The 14,118-nt window shown below is 47.0% G+C and overlaps 1 protein-coding gene across 5 annotated transcripts in view; it reads left to right on the top strand.

Annotated features, from left to right (window-relative positions):
- The window catches only part of pcloa (piccolo presynaptic cytomatrix protein a), a 543,385-nt gene that overhangs the window by 479,653 nt on the left and 49,614 nt on the right, over positions 1 to 14,118 (top strand). For 4 of the 5 annotated variants that reach the window (XM_038811990.1, XM_038811988.1, XM_038811987.1 and 1 more), the window contains 2 exons: positions 3,340 to 3,478; positions 11,235 to 11,335. In XM_038811990.1, the coding sequence (XP_038667918.1) occupies positions 3,340 to 3,478; positions 11,235 to 11,335 (240 nt within the window). Of the gene's footprint in view, positions 1 to 2,181; positions 3,309 to 3,339; positions 3,479 to 11,234; positions 11,336 to 14,118 lie in introns of those variants that run through there. The other variant, XM_038811991.1, reaches the window with a different exon arrangement.

Raw genomic sequence — 14,118 nt, forward strand, 5'->3', positions numbered from 1 at the left:
ATTGTGATTCACTTGAACAAATTAGCATAAGAGGGAGGAGATATGAACAGTTTTAATGGGCCTAAAAGTGGATAAATCCCCAGGGCCAGATGAGATGTATCCAGGGTTACTGTGGGAGGCGAAGGAAGAGATTGCAGCGACTCTGACAAAAATGTATAAATCTTATCTGGTCACAGGAGATGTGCTGGAGGGCTGGACAGCAGCTAATGTGGCGCCATTATTCAAGAAGTAGGGACAAACTAGGAAATTACAAACCACTGAGTCTAACTTCAGTGTTCGGGAAACTACTGGGAATAATTCTGAGGGACAGAATTAATCTCCACTTGGCGAGGCAAGAATTAATCGAGGATAGTCAGCATGGTTTTGTCAAAGGAAGATCATGGTCTTACAAATTTGATTGAATTTTCTGAGGAGGTAACTAGGTGTGTAGACGAGGGTAGTGTGGTTGATGTAATCTACATGGATTTTAGTGAGGCTTTTGACAAGGTTTTACATGGGAAGCTAATGAAGAAGATAAGAGCCCATGGGATCCAGGACAATTTGGCAAACTGGATCCAAAACTGGCTCAATTGTAGGAGGCAGAGGGTGATGGTTGAAGGTTGTTTTAGTGACTGGAAGCCTGTGTCCAGTGGTGTTCCACGAGGGTTGGTGCTGGGTCCCTTATTGTTTGTCATGTACATTAATGATCTGGATGTGAATGTGGGAGATATGATAATTAAGTTTGCAGGTGACACAAAAATTAGTGATGTGGTAAATAGTGAGGAGCAAGGCCTTAGATTACAGGATGATATGGACGGTCTGCTTAGATGGGCAGAAGAGTGGGAAATGGATTTAACCATGAAAGGTGTGAGGTAATGTATTTTGGGAGAACTAATAATGCAAGGGAATATAAAATGAATGGTAAGACCCTCGGAAATACAGAGGATCAAAGGACCCGTGGTGGGCACGTTCACAGATTTCTGAATTTAACAGAGCAGGTTGATAAGGTAGTTAAGAAGGCCAATGGGATTCTTACCTTTATTAACTGAAGTATTGAATATAAGGGCAGGGAGGTTATGCAGGAGTTGTATAAAACACTGGTTAGGTCCCAGTTGTAGCATTGTGTTCTGTTCTGGTCACCACACTATAGAAAGGAAGTGATTGCACCAGAGAGGGTGCACCAGGAGGAGATTTACCTGAGGAAGGAGTAGTGCTTTGAAAGCTAGTTTGAAACAAACCTGTTGGACTTTAACCTGGTGTTGTAAGACTTCTTACGCTGCTGTACTGACAGAGTAACAGAGATAACTTTCCACGGATGGCAACGTTGCTACCTCAGAGCTGGAGGCGCCAGCTGGGAACTAACATGGTCTGCAAGACCAAGAAAACCCCCCGACAGATTGACTTTGTGATAAACTGCCAAGGACTCTCTCCCCTGTATTTCTCAACCTTTTTATTGCTGTACATGACCTGTTCTGTGAATATGTTATTGAGGGACTTAAGAGGGGAGGGTCCCTTTAAGGAGAAAGCCCTTGCATTCCACATGTGCAAACGTCCGGGGTGCAGCGAATGGGGTCTTTGGCAGAGTTGGCCCTGGAACCAGAGAGTGAAGACCTGTTTAGTGACTCTGTGCCTGTGCATAGTTTATCTTTATTCGATATCAATAAAGCCTTGTTCTGTTTTTCTGGATGTCTCCCTCAGTTTGCCTCAAACCACCACAAATGCAGAAAATTCTAACAGGGCTGGACAGACTAGATGCAGGGAGGATATTTTCCCTGGTTGGGAAATATAGAACCAGGAGACGGGATAGATCATTTAGGACTGAGATGAGGAGAAATGTCTTCACTCAGAGGGTAGTGAACCTGTGGAATTCTTTTTTATTATAATCTTTATTGTCACAAGTAGGCTTACATTACTGTGAAAATCCCCTAGTCGCCACATTCCGGCGCCTGTTCAGGTACACAGAGGGAGAATTCAGAATGTCCAATTCACCGAACAGCACGTCTTTTGGGACTTGTCGGGATTCTATGATTCTATGAAGACTGACATGCAGATGCAGCAGGCAATTCAGAAGTCTAATAGTGTGTAGATGTTTATCGCAAGAGGGTTTGAGTACAGGAGCAGTGAAGTCTTGCTTCAATTGTAAACAACCTTGGTTAGACCGCACCTGGAATCCTGTGTACACTTTTGGTCCCCTTACTTCAGGAGGATGTTGTAGCCATAGAGGGACGGCAACAAAGATTCACCAGACTTGTTTCACTGATGGAGGGACTTTGTGAAGAGAGATTGGGGCAAACTGGGCCTCTATTCTCTCGAGTTTTGAAGAATGAGAGGTGATCTAATTGAAACCTACAAAATACTTAAAGGGATAGACAGCATACATACAGGTAAGATATTTCCCCTGGCTAGGGGAATCTAGAACCAAGGGACACAATTTCAAAATAAGTGGGAAGCCACATAGAACCGAGATGAGGGTTTTATTTTACTCCGAGGGTTGTAAATCTTTGGAATTGACTGATTTCCAGATATCAATGACATAAAGGGAAATAGGGTTAGTATGGGGGAAAAAGACATTGAAATATTGCAGTCTGAATGGTAGAGCAGGCTTGATGGGCTGAATGGCCTAATCCTGCCCTTATGTTCCTAAAAATAAAACTATCTATACTACTTCGACAGAAAGGAAGGTAATTTTCAGAGTTCACAAATGGAAAGAATTTCCTAACCTTCATTGAGTTTTCAAATTTTTCTCACTTTCTGGGAGTATGAAGATATTGCAGTTATGGTTACAAGACATTTAATAATCTGAAGATCTAAATTCAAACCCCATGACGGGAAGTGGGAAATTTAAATTCAGTTAATTAAAGAGCTCTGGAAAAGGAGTTAGTGTCAGAACAGTGCCCATGTAATTACTGAATTATTGTAAAATCCATCTGAGTCTTTAAGGAAAGAAATCTTCCGTCTTTACCTGGCCTGGCCTTTCAGTGACAGTAATGTGGTTGGCTTGTGACTGACCTGAGGAAGGAGCAGTGCTCCGAAAGCTAGTGTTTGAAACAAACATGTTGAACTTTAACCTGGTGTTGTAAGACATCTTACTGTGCTCACCCCAGTCCAACGCCAGCATATCCACATCATGACCTCTGAAATGGCCTAGCAAGCCACTCAGTTGAATTCAGAAAGGTAGCTCACCACAACTTCTCCAGCATAATTTGGAATGGGTAATAGATTTTAGCATTGCCAGAAACATCCATATCCCATGAACGAGTAAATTTTAAAAAGCTTGTCTGTAATGAAAATGGCAATATTTGTGCCAGAGTAATAATTTTTTTAATTTTGATTTAACTCATTGTTTTGCTCTCTATTTAGCAAAGTCCACCAGTCACAGGAATACAGAGTCTTCTATTTCCACTGCCTCATCTATCAGCAGTGTTGGAAGTGCCTGCAGCGTAAACAATGAGGGTAGCACTCCAGGAGGGGAGTACGGTGTATTCACTGCCTCTCAAACGTAAGTTAATTAAACATATGAGTTTGAAACAAAATTATGAGAGAGTGTACTGTTTCATATTGTGTTGTTCGGTATCTTTATAGAGAATGAAAGTGCCCAGTAAGTAAATTATAAAACATAAATATTGTGGCATAAATATCAGACCATTTTACAGGTAAACAAAATGAAAATAATTATTCTTAAACTGCTCTATTAGTAAAACTATCTTAACGTCTGTAGAAAAAAAGGAAAGAGTCTGACTATATGGTTATATCTCTGATAATTTAGAAGTATCAGTGAAACCCGTGGACGGGATTCTCCGAGCCGGCGCACGGCCGGAGAATAGGTGTTCACGCCGGGTCGGCCCGCGATGCTGTTCCGATGCCGTTTTGCGATTCTCCGCTGCCCCGAAAACCGCGAGATCGCGGCGTGCGCCGCACGGCCCGGAGAATCATGGGAGGTGGCCCGACAAGCGACTCTCTGGACCCCCAACGATGCTGCGACTCGGATAAACCAAAGTCCCAATGGTGTGGTCAGTAGTCCCGATGGGGTGTGGTCAGAAGTCCCGATGGGGAGTGGTCAGAAGTCTCAACGGGGCGTGGTCAGGAGTCTCGATGAGGCGTGGTCAGGAGTCTCGATGAGGCGTGGTCAGAGGTCTCGATGAGGCGTGGTCAGAGGTCTCGATGGGGCGTGGTCAGAAGTCCTTGGGTGATTCTAACCACATATAAAAAATGGTCAGCCAGACGTGTTGGCTTCCGAGGCTTCCGGAGGAGGTAGGGGTCGGCCTGGGGAGACCTCGGGCTGGCGAAGCAGGCACGGCCGTGGCTACGGGGGGATGGGGGAGGCCTTCCAGGTTCGGTAGGTGTCAGGGAAGGGGGGGGGACAGTCGCGGAGGCCAGGAAGCACCCGCCATGACAGCGCGGTGCCAACGGCACGGATGCATTACGGCCGCCATGCTGATGGCCACCCACCCCGCGCGCTGGCTGATTGCAGGCCATTCGGCCATTTGAATGGGTGCCGGACCCGTCACGGGGCACCGCACCAAGCCAGTGGCACCCATCGGCGGGTACATCCAGGGCCGCACCCACGGCAGCCCCCAGTGAAGGCAGGGCCATTAAATGGTGGCCCACGCAAGAGGGACAGGTGACAGGAGTTGGGGCACCGAGGGGACGGGGTGGGGGGCATGCGTGGCAGGGGTGCAAGCTGGCAACCTGGGTGACCATGTAGCCCATGGCACCTGGTTGTGGGGGAGGGTATGGCTGCAGCAGAGGAATGGGCCGCACAGGGGCAGCCGCCAGATGCTCAGGCTGGAGGGGCGTTGCCCAACAGGCCGAGGAGGAGGGGGAGTGGGGCGTAAGGAGGAGGTGATGCCACGGAGGCATCTGATGAGGCCTCGTGTGTACCGGCTCCGCATGTCGTTCCAGAAACTCTCAGACAGGGCATGCAGGAGGAGAATGAGGATGAGACGGGAAACCGTCAGACATATCTGCCACATGGCACACCTGGCACTGCGTAGCACTGGGGGAGGATACCCTCTGCCAGTGGCCTTCAAGGTGATGGTGGCCCTGAACTTCTATGCCACGGGCTCGTTCCAGTCACCGAGTGGGGACCGTCCGGCATTTCCCAGGTATCGGTGCACATAGAACATTACAGCGCAGTACAGGCCCTTCGGCCCTCGATGTTGCGCCGACCTGTGAAACCCCTCTAAAGCGCCTCTACACTTTTCGCTTATCGCCCTTATGCCTATCCAATGACCATTTGAATGCGTTTAGTGTTGGCGAGTCCACTACTGTTGCAGGCAGGGCATTCCACGCCCTTACTACTCTCTGAGTAAAGAATCTATCTCTGACATCTGTCCTATATCTATCTCCCCTCAATTTAAAGCTATGTCCCCTCGTGCTAGATATCACCATCCGAGGAAAAAGGCTCTCAATGTCCACCCTATCTAATCCTCTGATCATCTTGTATGCCTCAATTAAGTCACCTCTTAACCTTCTTCTCTGTAACGAAAACAACCTCAAGTCCCTCAGCCTTTCCTCGTAAGATCTTCCCTCCATACCAGGCAACATCCTTGTAAATCTCCTCTGTACCCTTTCCAATGCTTCCACATCCTTCCTATAATGCGGCGACCAGAACATCCATGCATCCGTGCAGTGAATGATGCCCTGTATGCCCTTGCAGACCGGTACATTCAATTTCCTGTGGACCGCGCTCACCAGGATGCCCGGGCAGTGGGCTTCGCTGCCGTGGCCAGCATACCCATGGTACAGGGGGTGATCGATGGGGTGCACATCGCTGTGCCAGCTGATAACAGGGACGTGTTCATGAATAGGAAGGGGGCCTACTCCATGAACGTTCAAGTGGTCTGTGACCACCGCATGAGGATCCTGCAAGTCTGCGCCCAGTACCCGGGCAGTATACATGACTCGTTCATATTGGCACAATCGTTCATCCCTGCCATGTTGGAGGGATGCCCCACCCCAGCTGAGGGGCTGGTTCCTGGGTGATAAGGGTTACCCATTGCAGTCGTGGCTGATGACGCCTGTACGGAGGCCACAGACTGGCCGTAGAACGGCTACAATAATGCCGGGGGAGGGGGAGGTTCACGATGAAGGGAACGCCTCTCCAGATGAGGAGGAGGGGGATAGGGGCTGCACCTGGATGGGGGGCTGCACTATGTCACCAGCAGGGCCAGCGAGCATGGGAAGAATTAATAGCTGAATGTTTCATCAACTAGGAGGGGTGGATGCTGAGCAGGAGCATGCACAGTACCATGCCACCTCACCACCAACCACCCTCACCTCCCACAACAGCGACCAACCTTAGGTCCCACACCACCGCATGACCCACATGCACACCACCCCTCCATTACACATCCACCTGCAGCACAACGGGCAGGGCTCACACATTGCCAGTGACAGTGGGTCTGGTCCATGACATGAATGATGCATGGGCAACCCGGGAGGGTGCCCGGCCTCTGTGTGCCCGGCCTCTGTGTGTCCGTCCCCTGCGTTTCTGTGTCCTGTGTTTCTGCATCCTGGCTCGTGTTGGGGGGAGGGGGTGGGCTGAGGGCGTGGGGTGAGGGGGTGGGTGGAGTAAGGAAAACACAGACAGAGGTTCTGCTGAGGGAATATGAAAAGCTGGGAGCTAAATTAGAAAGCATAACCAAAAAGGTAATAATCTCTGCATTACTACCTGAGCCACGAGCTAATTGACACAGGGTCAATAAGATTCAGGAGGTAAATGCGTGGCTCAAAGATTGGTGTGGGAGGAATGGGTTTGAATTCTTTGGACATTGGCACCAGTACTGGGGAAGGAGGGAGCAGTTCCGATGGGACAGTCTTCATCTGAATTAAGCTGGGACCAGAGTCCTGGTGAATCGCAGAACTTAGGGCTGTAGATAGGGCTTTAAAATGAATAGTGGGGGGGAGGGTTCAGTTGTATGGAAAATTAGAAAATCAAAGTTAAAGGAGCGGGTTCGTGTGCAGGTTAATGACCAGGGACGCAATCTTCTCAAAAGGGAACAAAGTCCCCGAGTGAGCGCATTTAGCCCCATGTTTCCCAGCATGCGCAGTGCCAAGACACACATGGCTATTCAATGCTTCTCATTTTGAATAAGGGGCTGAAATGAGGAACATGCAGTCAAGGCCATACATAGTCTCGTTTTTTACAAAGGGGAGATCCGCTCGCCGGAACTCCTTGTAGCGAGAGATCCAGGCACCATTTTTAAATCATGGGGCAAAATGCTGGAACTCCCTCCCTAACAGCACAGTGGGTGTACCTACACCATAATGACTGCAGTGGTAGAAGAAGGCAGCTCACCACTTCTTCTGAAGGGCAACTAGAAATGGGCAATAAATGCTGGGCTAACCAGTGATGCCCATGTCCTGTAAATACATTTTTAAAAACCTGCATTGCACTCTTCAGTAACTGGTGTACGAGGACATCCAGGTCTCGTTGCACATTCCCCTCTCTCAATCTATAACCATTCAGATAACCTGCCTTCCTATTTTTGCTACTAAAGTGGATAACCTCACATTATTCCACATTAGACGGCATCTGCTATTCGTTTGCCCACTCATTCAGCTTGTCGAAATCACACTGAAGCATCTCTGCATCCTCCTCACAGCTTTGTGTCATCTGCAAATTTGGAGCTATTACATTTAATTCTCTCATTTAAATAATTAATATATATATTGTGAACAGCAGGTATCCCAGCACTGATCCCTGCGGTACCCCACTAGTCGCGGCCTGCCATTTTAAAAATGAGACGTTTATTCCAACACCTGAGAACAACTCTAATATTTTCCATATGTCAGATGTTAAGCTATCAGGTCTATAGTCTGCTTTTACCTCCCTTTTTACATTTTCTATTTTCCAATCTAAAGTAACGTTCCATCATTTTCTCAGGTCATCTGAGGAAGGAGCAATGCTCCAAAAGCTAGTGATTTGAATCAAACCAGTTGGACTTTAACCTGGTGTTGTAAGACTTCTTACTGTGCTCACCCCAGTCCAACGCCAGCATCTCCACATAATATCTACATAACAGAAGTGAATAATAATCTTTATTATTGACACAAGTAGGCTTACAGTAATACTGCAATGAAGTTACTGTGAAAAGCCCCTCATCGCCACATTCCGGCGCCTGTTCAGGTACTCAGAGGGAGAATTCAGAATGTCCAAATGATCTAACAGCACGTCTTTCGGGACTTGTGGGAGGAAACCCACACAGACACAGGGAGAGCGTGCCGACTCCGAACAGACAATGACCCAAGCTGGGAATCGAACCTGCGACCCTGGCGCTGTAAAGCAACAGTGCTAAACATTGTATTACCATGCCGCCCTAGGATGTGTAGGTTGGGTGGCATTGCGGGGATAGGGTAGGGGAGTGGGCTGGGTTAGGGTGCTCTTTCAGAGGGCTGAATGACCTCCTCTACTGTAGGGATTCTATGATTCGACGAAAGTTCCTCATCCTTGGAACTATTCATGTGAATCTTCTCTGCACCCTCGCTTATGTCTTCCAACAAGGCTGACTCCTGGGATGCAGAGGTTGAACAGGTAGGGTTTATGTTCATTGGAGTTTATAAGAGGTGATGTTCCAGAAAGAGTCTGAGGGGAATTGATGGGGTAGATGCTGAGAGTATCTTTCCCCTCATTGGGGAATTGGGATTAAAATCTAGAACAAAGGGACAAAGTTTCAAAATAAGGGACAGAGATGAGGAAACATTTATTCTCTTTGATCTTTGGAGATCCCCATTCCTGAGAGCAATGGATTGTGGGTTATTGATAATATTCAAGGTTGAGTTAAATAGAATTGTGATCTACAAGAGAGTCAGAGGTTGCAGGGTTTTGTTGAAAACTCACCACTATTCGTAGAATCCCCCCGATACCAAAAAGGGCCGATATTCCAAATGGTGAAGAGGGATTCTCACTCCCTGAATCTGATGCAGGCTTCGGTGGGTGCTATTCAGGTCAAACTATGTTTTCAAGTTATCCTCCGGTATAACCCATACCTTCACAGAAGAACTTTACCTACTTACCACTTAGTAGCATCGATATCCTGGGTCCTGCATTGCTAAGTAAGTAAAGTAGGCTTAGGAATAACCACTGTTTCAGGTTAAAACTTTTAGCTTATTTTATTTTTATATATTTTTTTTCTTTTAAAAGATGCAATCACTGTCTTTACAGAAAAGTAAAAAGATCTTGCTTCTGGATCCTTCTGGTTGGTTGAAGGGACCTTCAGGCCCAACTTGACAATCAATCTTTTTAAAATCTGGTCTTCTTTAGATGTATTCGCTGGTGAGCTCGGTAGCTATGTCCTATCTTTCCCATGTACCGAGCTGTGGTGCTGGCTCTACTGGCTGTCTCTGAGCCGACTCTGCCTCCTCTTTAAATTCTGGTTGTCCTTGGATTTATTAGCTGTTTAGCTCGGCTGCATTGCTCTGTCCCTTTCCCATGACCGAGCTGACTGTAGGCTGACTCTGCTTGCTTCTCTTATTCCTTCTCTGCTTCTCTCCCTCTCTGCTTCTCTCTCAGGGTTTATATATTTTTCTAACAGTTATTAAGTTTTTATGACTTTATTGTAAAGTAACTTTTATTTCACTTGGACTGTAAAGGTACCTTTAATCTGAATTTGTCTAACACGACTAAGTATTCATTTTGGGCATGACGTCAGCTCCTAGATCTCTGATAACATTGTTTCCTTTGTGATGTTCAAAATGCTTTGATTTCAAGAGGGGTATGAATTTTGGTTCCTGTCATTTCTATAGTTTTATTATCGAATTGTGTCCCCAGCTCATAATTTTGACTTTGATTTGGGTCTAATTTGTGTTCTTGTAGACAGGTTGTCTCCAGTTTTCTTGTATTACCTGGTGTTAGCAGAATTTCACACCTATATATTTGACCCCCTCGTCATTCTTTTCTATCTGCTGATTTTACTTCAGTGAAGGTGTGAAACATTGCTTTTCGCGTAATGCTAAAAATCCACTTGGTTATAACTTGAAAGGTTTACATTTATCACCTAACTCAACTGAAACCTTCATCCATCCTTTTCCAGATGCTTACTAAGATGGTTAATTTCAATGAAGGTGTGAGCCATTGTTTTTAGCTTCATACAAAAATCCTGTTTGTTTGGGAGAAGGAATCTGCATGTTATAATCCTGCTCTTTGCAGCTCCTGTTAACCCTTTGTGGGATCTTTCCCTGTATCCTCTCATGTTTCTCTCAGACCAGATATTGTCAGACTTCCATGTTTCAAATGACACATCTTTCCATATTTTCAGTTACAGGGGAACAAGCAGAAAAGTACAACTGACGCCACAGAATTGCTACAATGCAGAAGGAGGCCATTCAGTCCATTGAATCAGCACCGACCCACTGAAAGAGCACTCTACCTTGGCCCACTTCCCCACCCTGTCTCCATAACCCCAGCTAGCCTGCACTTCCCTGAACACTAGGGGCAATTTATCATGGCTAATTCACCTAACCTGTGCATCTTTGGACTGTGGAGGAAGCCGAAGCACCCGGAGGAAACCCACGCAGACAGGGGGAGAAAATCCTATATTGGCATAATAATGCTGAATGGCAGTGCAGATTTGAGGGGTTGAATGGTCAACTTCTTTTCCTATTTTTTATGTCATTGCGTTCTTGTATTTAAATTAAGACTGATAAATTTTTGAACTCTAAAGAAATTGAAGGATATCAGGAACAGGGGAGAAAGTTCTGCCTCACAGAGCCAGGGACCCGGATTCAATTCCCGGCGTGGAGACTGTGGAGTTTGTATGCCCTCCCTGTGTCTGTGTGCGTTTCCTCCGGATGCTTCGGTTTCCTCCCACAGTCCAAAGATGTGCAGGTTAGGTGAATTGGACATGATAAATTGCCCCTTGGTGCCTAAAGCTTGGGTGGGGTCACAGAGAAAGGGCAGGGAACTAGGCCTCCCTTTTGGAGGGTCAGTGCAGACTCAATGGGCCAAATGGCCTCCATTTGCACTGTAGAGATCTTTTTATTTCTATGATTATATTTTTGCCATTCCCTGGACGATGCAATCTGCTATTCATGGAGAATTCATAAACTTTCTCCACGAGGCTAACATTTCTGATTATAGACTGTTGCACTTTGTACTAGTGTGAGAATGTGGCAACTTTTGCACACTTATCGGCTATAATAGGAATATCGGCTAAAAAACCTAAAATAAACTTTGATCATCAAACCCACCATATTCTACTTGTAATTTTAGAAAACAGTGAAACCATTTTTGTCTTGTTCTTGCTTTTTAATAGGGGTAATATAAATCAAGATACGGATCTCACCCTGAAAGGTGAAACGCACAAAGTATTGGATCAGTTGAAGCAGCCGGTCCTTGGCCTCGCAGAAGCTGATGGTAAGACGTGACGACAATGCAGAAATGATAGTGTCCTGAGCTGTGTGTATAATAAATCAAGAGGGAATGCTGAAGACACATCACCAAGCTGGAGTGATAAGCAAATCAATATTTTAAATATATACAAAATTTGATACTTCTGCCCCTCTCTGGTTTTGCAGTAAATCCTTCAATCATTTCAGCAACACTAAAATAAATAAGCTATCTTATCTTACTTTGGAACGAGACAATGGCCTTGGAGTAAATGCATCTTAATCATTGTCATCTGTAGACTGAGTGGTCGCGTGGGAATATTGTGACGTGGCTACATAAGAGGTCATGTGCCGGGAACACGGGAGTTTTCTCTGGGAACGCAGGCAGGGCACAAGTGCTGAAGTAGCTGCTAAGCTAGTGAATCAAACATCACTTGTTGAAAGTCCATGCTGCAGTAATTTGGGAATCCACAACATCTACAAGGTACCGGACATTGGCAATATGTCACAAAGACTGTGCGGCATCGACCCACTTGTCTTTTTTTACAAAGATTTTATCAAGGCATTTATGGTTTTATAACGATAAAAGATACAAATACAAATGTGAACATAATTCACCCCTCCATCTCCCACTGTTCCCGTCTAAACTAGACAAAGAATAGCCTGATCTCCCCCCCCCCCCCCCGACACCCCCTGACTCCCTAACCCCCCCCCCATTATTGAATCCGCCGACAATTTAGTTTTCTCCGAAGAAGTCGATAAACGGCTGCCACATCTGTATGAACCCTAACGTTGATTCTCTCAGGGCGAACTTAATTCTCTCGTCTGAGAAACCCGGCCATGTCGCGAACCCAAACCCCTGATTTTGGGGCTTCGGCCTCTCTCGCCCCCTGGACTCCCGGGTCTTCCGACACGCCAAAAATCGCCACCTCGGGACTCGGTACCACCCTCGTTTTTAGTACCGTGGACATGACATCCGCAAATCCCTGCCAGAATCCCCTAAACTCCAGACATGCCCAAAACATGTGGACATGATTTTTGGCCCTCCTGCATACCTCACACACCTGTCCTCTACCTCAAAACACCTGCTCATCCGGGCCACCGCCATGTGTGCCCAGTGAACCACCTTGAATTGTATCAGGCTGAGCCTGGCACATGATGAGAACGTGTTGACTCTGCTCAGAGCATCTTCCCACAGACCCGCCTCTACCTCCTTTCCCAACTCATCTTCTCATTTATGTTTTATCTCCCCTATCTGGGTTTCCTCCCACTCCATAAGTTCTTCATAGATTTTAGATATCTTTCCCACCCCCACTCCCATTCTAGAAACTACCTTGTCCTGTATACCCTGCAGCGGTAGAAGCGGAAAGGCCAAAACCTGCCTTTGCACAAAGTCCCTTATCTGCAGATTTGGAAACACATTCCCTCCCAGCAATTCAAACTCCACTTCCAGATCCTCCAAACAGGGAAAGCTCCCATCAATAAACAGGTCCCCAGCCTTTCAATCCCTGCTCTCTGCCACCTCCGAAACCCCCCATCCATCCTCTCTGGTACAAATCGGTGATTACCACAAATTGGAGCCCACACCGACACTCCCTCCACTCCCATGTGCTTCCACTACTGTCCCGAAACTCTCAGTGCCGCCACTACCACTGGGCTTGTGGAGTACCGGGCCAGCGAGAACAGCAGAGGAGCCGTTACCAATGCCCCCAAATTTCTGCCCTTACATGAGGCCGCCTCTACCCGCTCCCACATTGACCCCTTCCCCACTACCCACTTCCTAATCATGGCTATATTTTCCGCCTAGTAGTAGCTCCCAAAGTTCAGCAGTGCCAAGCCTTCCCTCCCCCTCGGCTCCACTCCAACAACACTTTCTTTACTTGTGGGGTTTTACCCGCCCACACAACCCCAGAAATCACCCTGTTCACCTGTTTAAAAAAAAGGCTTTGAAATAAAAATAGGGAGGCAGTGGAAAACAAACACAAATCCCGGGAGAACCGTCATCTTTACGGTCTGTACCCACCCCGCCAGTGACAATGGGAGTATGTCCCACCTCCAAAAGTCCTTCATTTGTTCAACTAACCACTTCAGATTTAATTTATGGAGCTGCTCCCATCCCCGTGCCACCTGGATACCCAGGTAACGAAAACTCCCTCCCACCACTGTAAACAGCAGCTCCCCCAGTCTCCTCTCCTGCCCCCTCGCCTGGATCACAAAAACCTCGCTCTTAACCATATTCAATTTGTACCCCGAGAACCGGCCAAATTCCCCTAAAATCCGCATAATCTCCCCCATTCCCCCTAATGGGTCAGAAATATACAGGCGTAAGTCGTCTGCATGTAACGAGACCCTGTACACCCCCCCCCCCCCCCCCCCCCCCCCCCCCCAGGTTCATCTAACCCAGTCAATGCAGCCCTACCCAAACCCAAACCATCTCAGGACCTCCAACAGATAATTCCATTCCACCTGGTCAAAGGCCTTCTCCGCGTCCATAGCAACCTCCACCTCCCTCCCCTTGGAGGGCATCATGATCATATTCAGGAGCCTCTAACATTGGCCGTTAGCTGCCTGCCTTTAACAACCCCATCTGGTCTTCCCCTATCACCCCCAGAACACAGTCCTCTATCCTCAAGGCCAGAATTTTGGCCAGTAATTTGGCATCGACATTCAGTCAGGAGATTGGTCTCTAGGACCCACATTGCTTCTCCCGCTTCAGGATCAATGAGATTGAAACTTGCGACATTGTTGGGGGAAGAACATCCCGCTCCTTTGTCTCGTTAAATGCCCTCACCAGCAGCTGGCCCAGCATCC

This window comes from Scyliorhinus canicula, chromosome 11, assembly GCF_902713615.1.
Source record: "Scyliorhinus canicula chromosome 11, sScyCan1.1, whole genome shotgun sequence".
NCBI classification, from domain to species: Eukaryota; Metazoa; Chordata; class Chondrichthyes; order Carcharhiniformes; family Scyliorhinidae; genus Scyliorhinus; species Scyliorhinus canicula.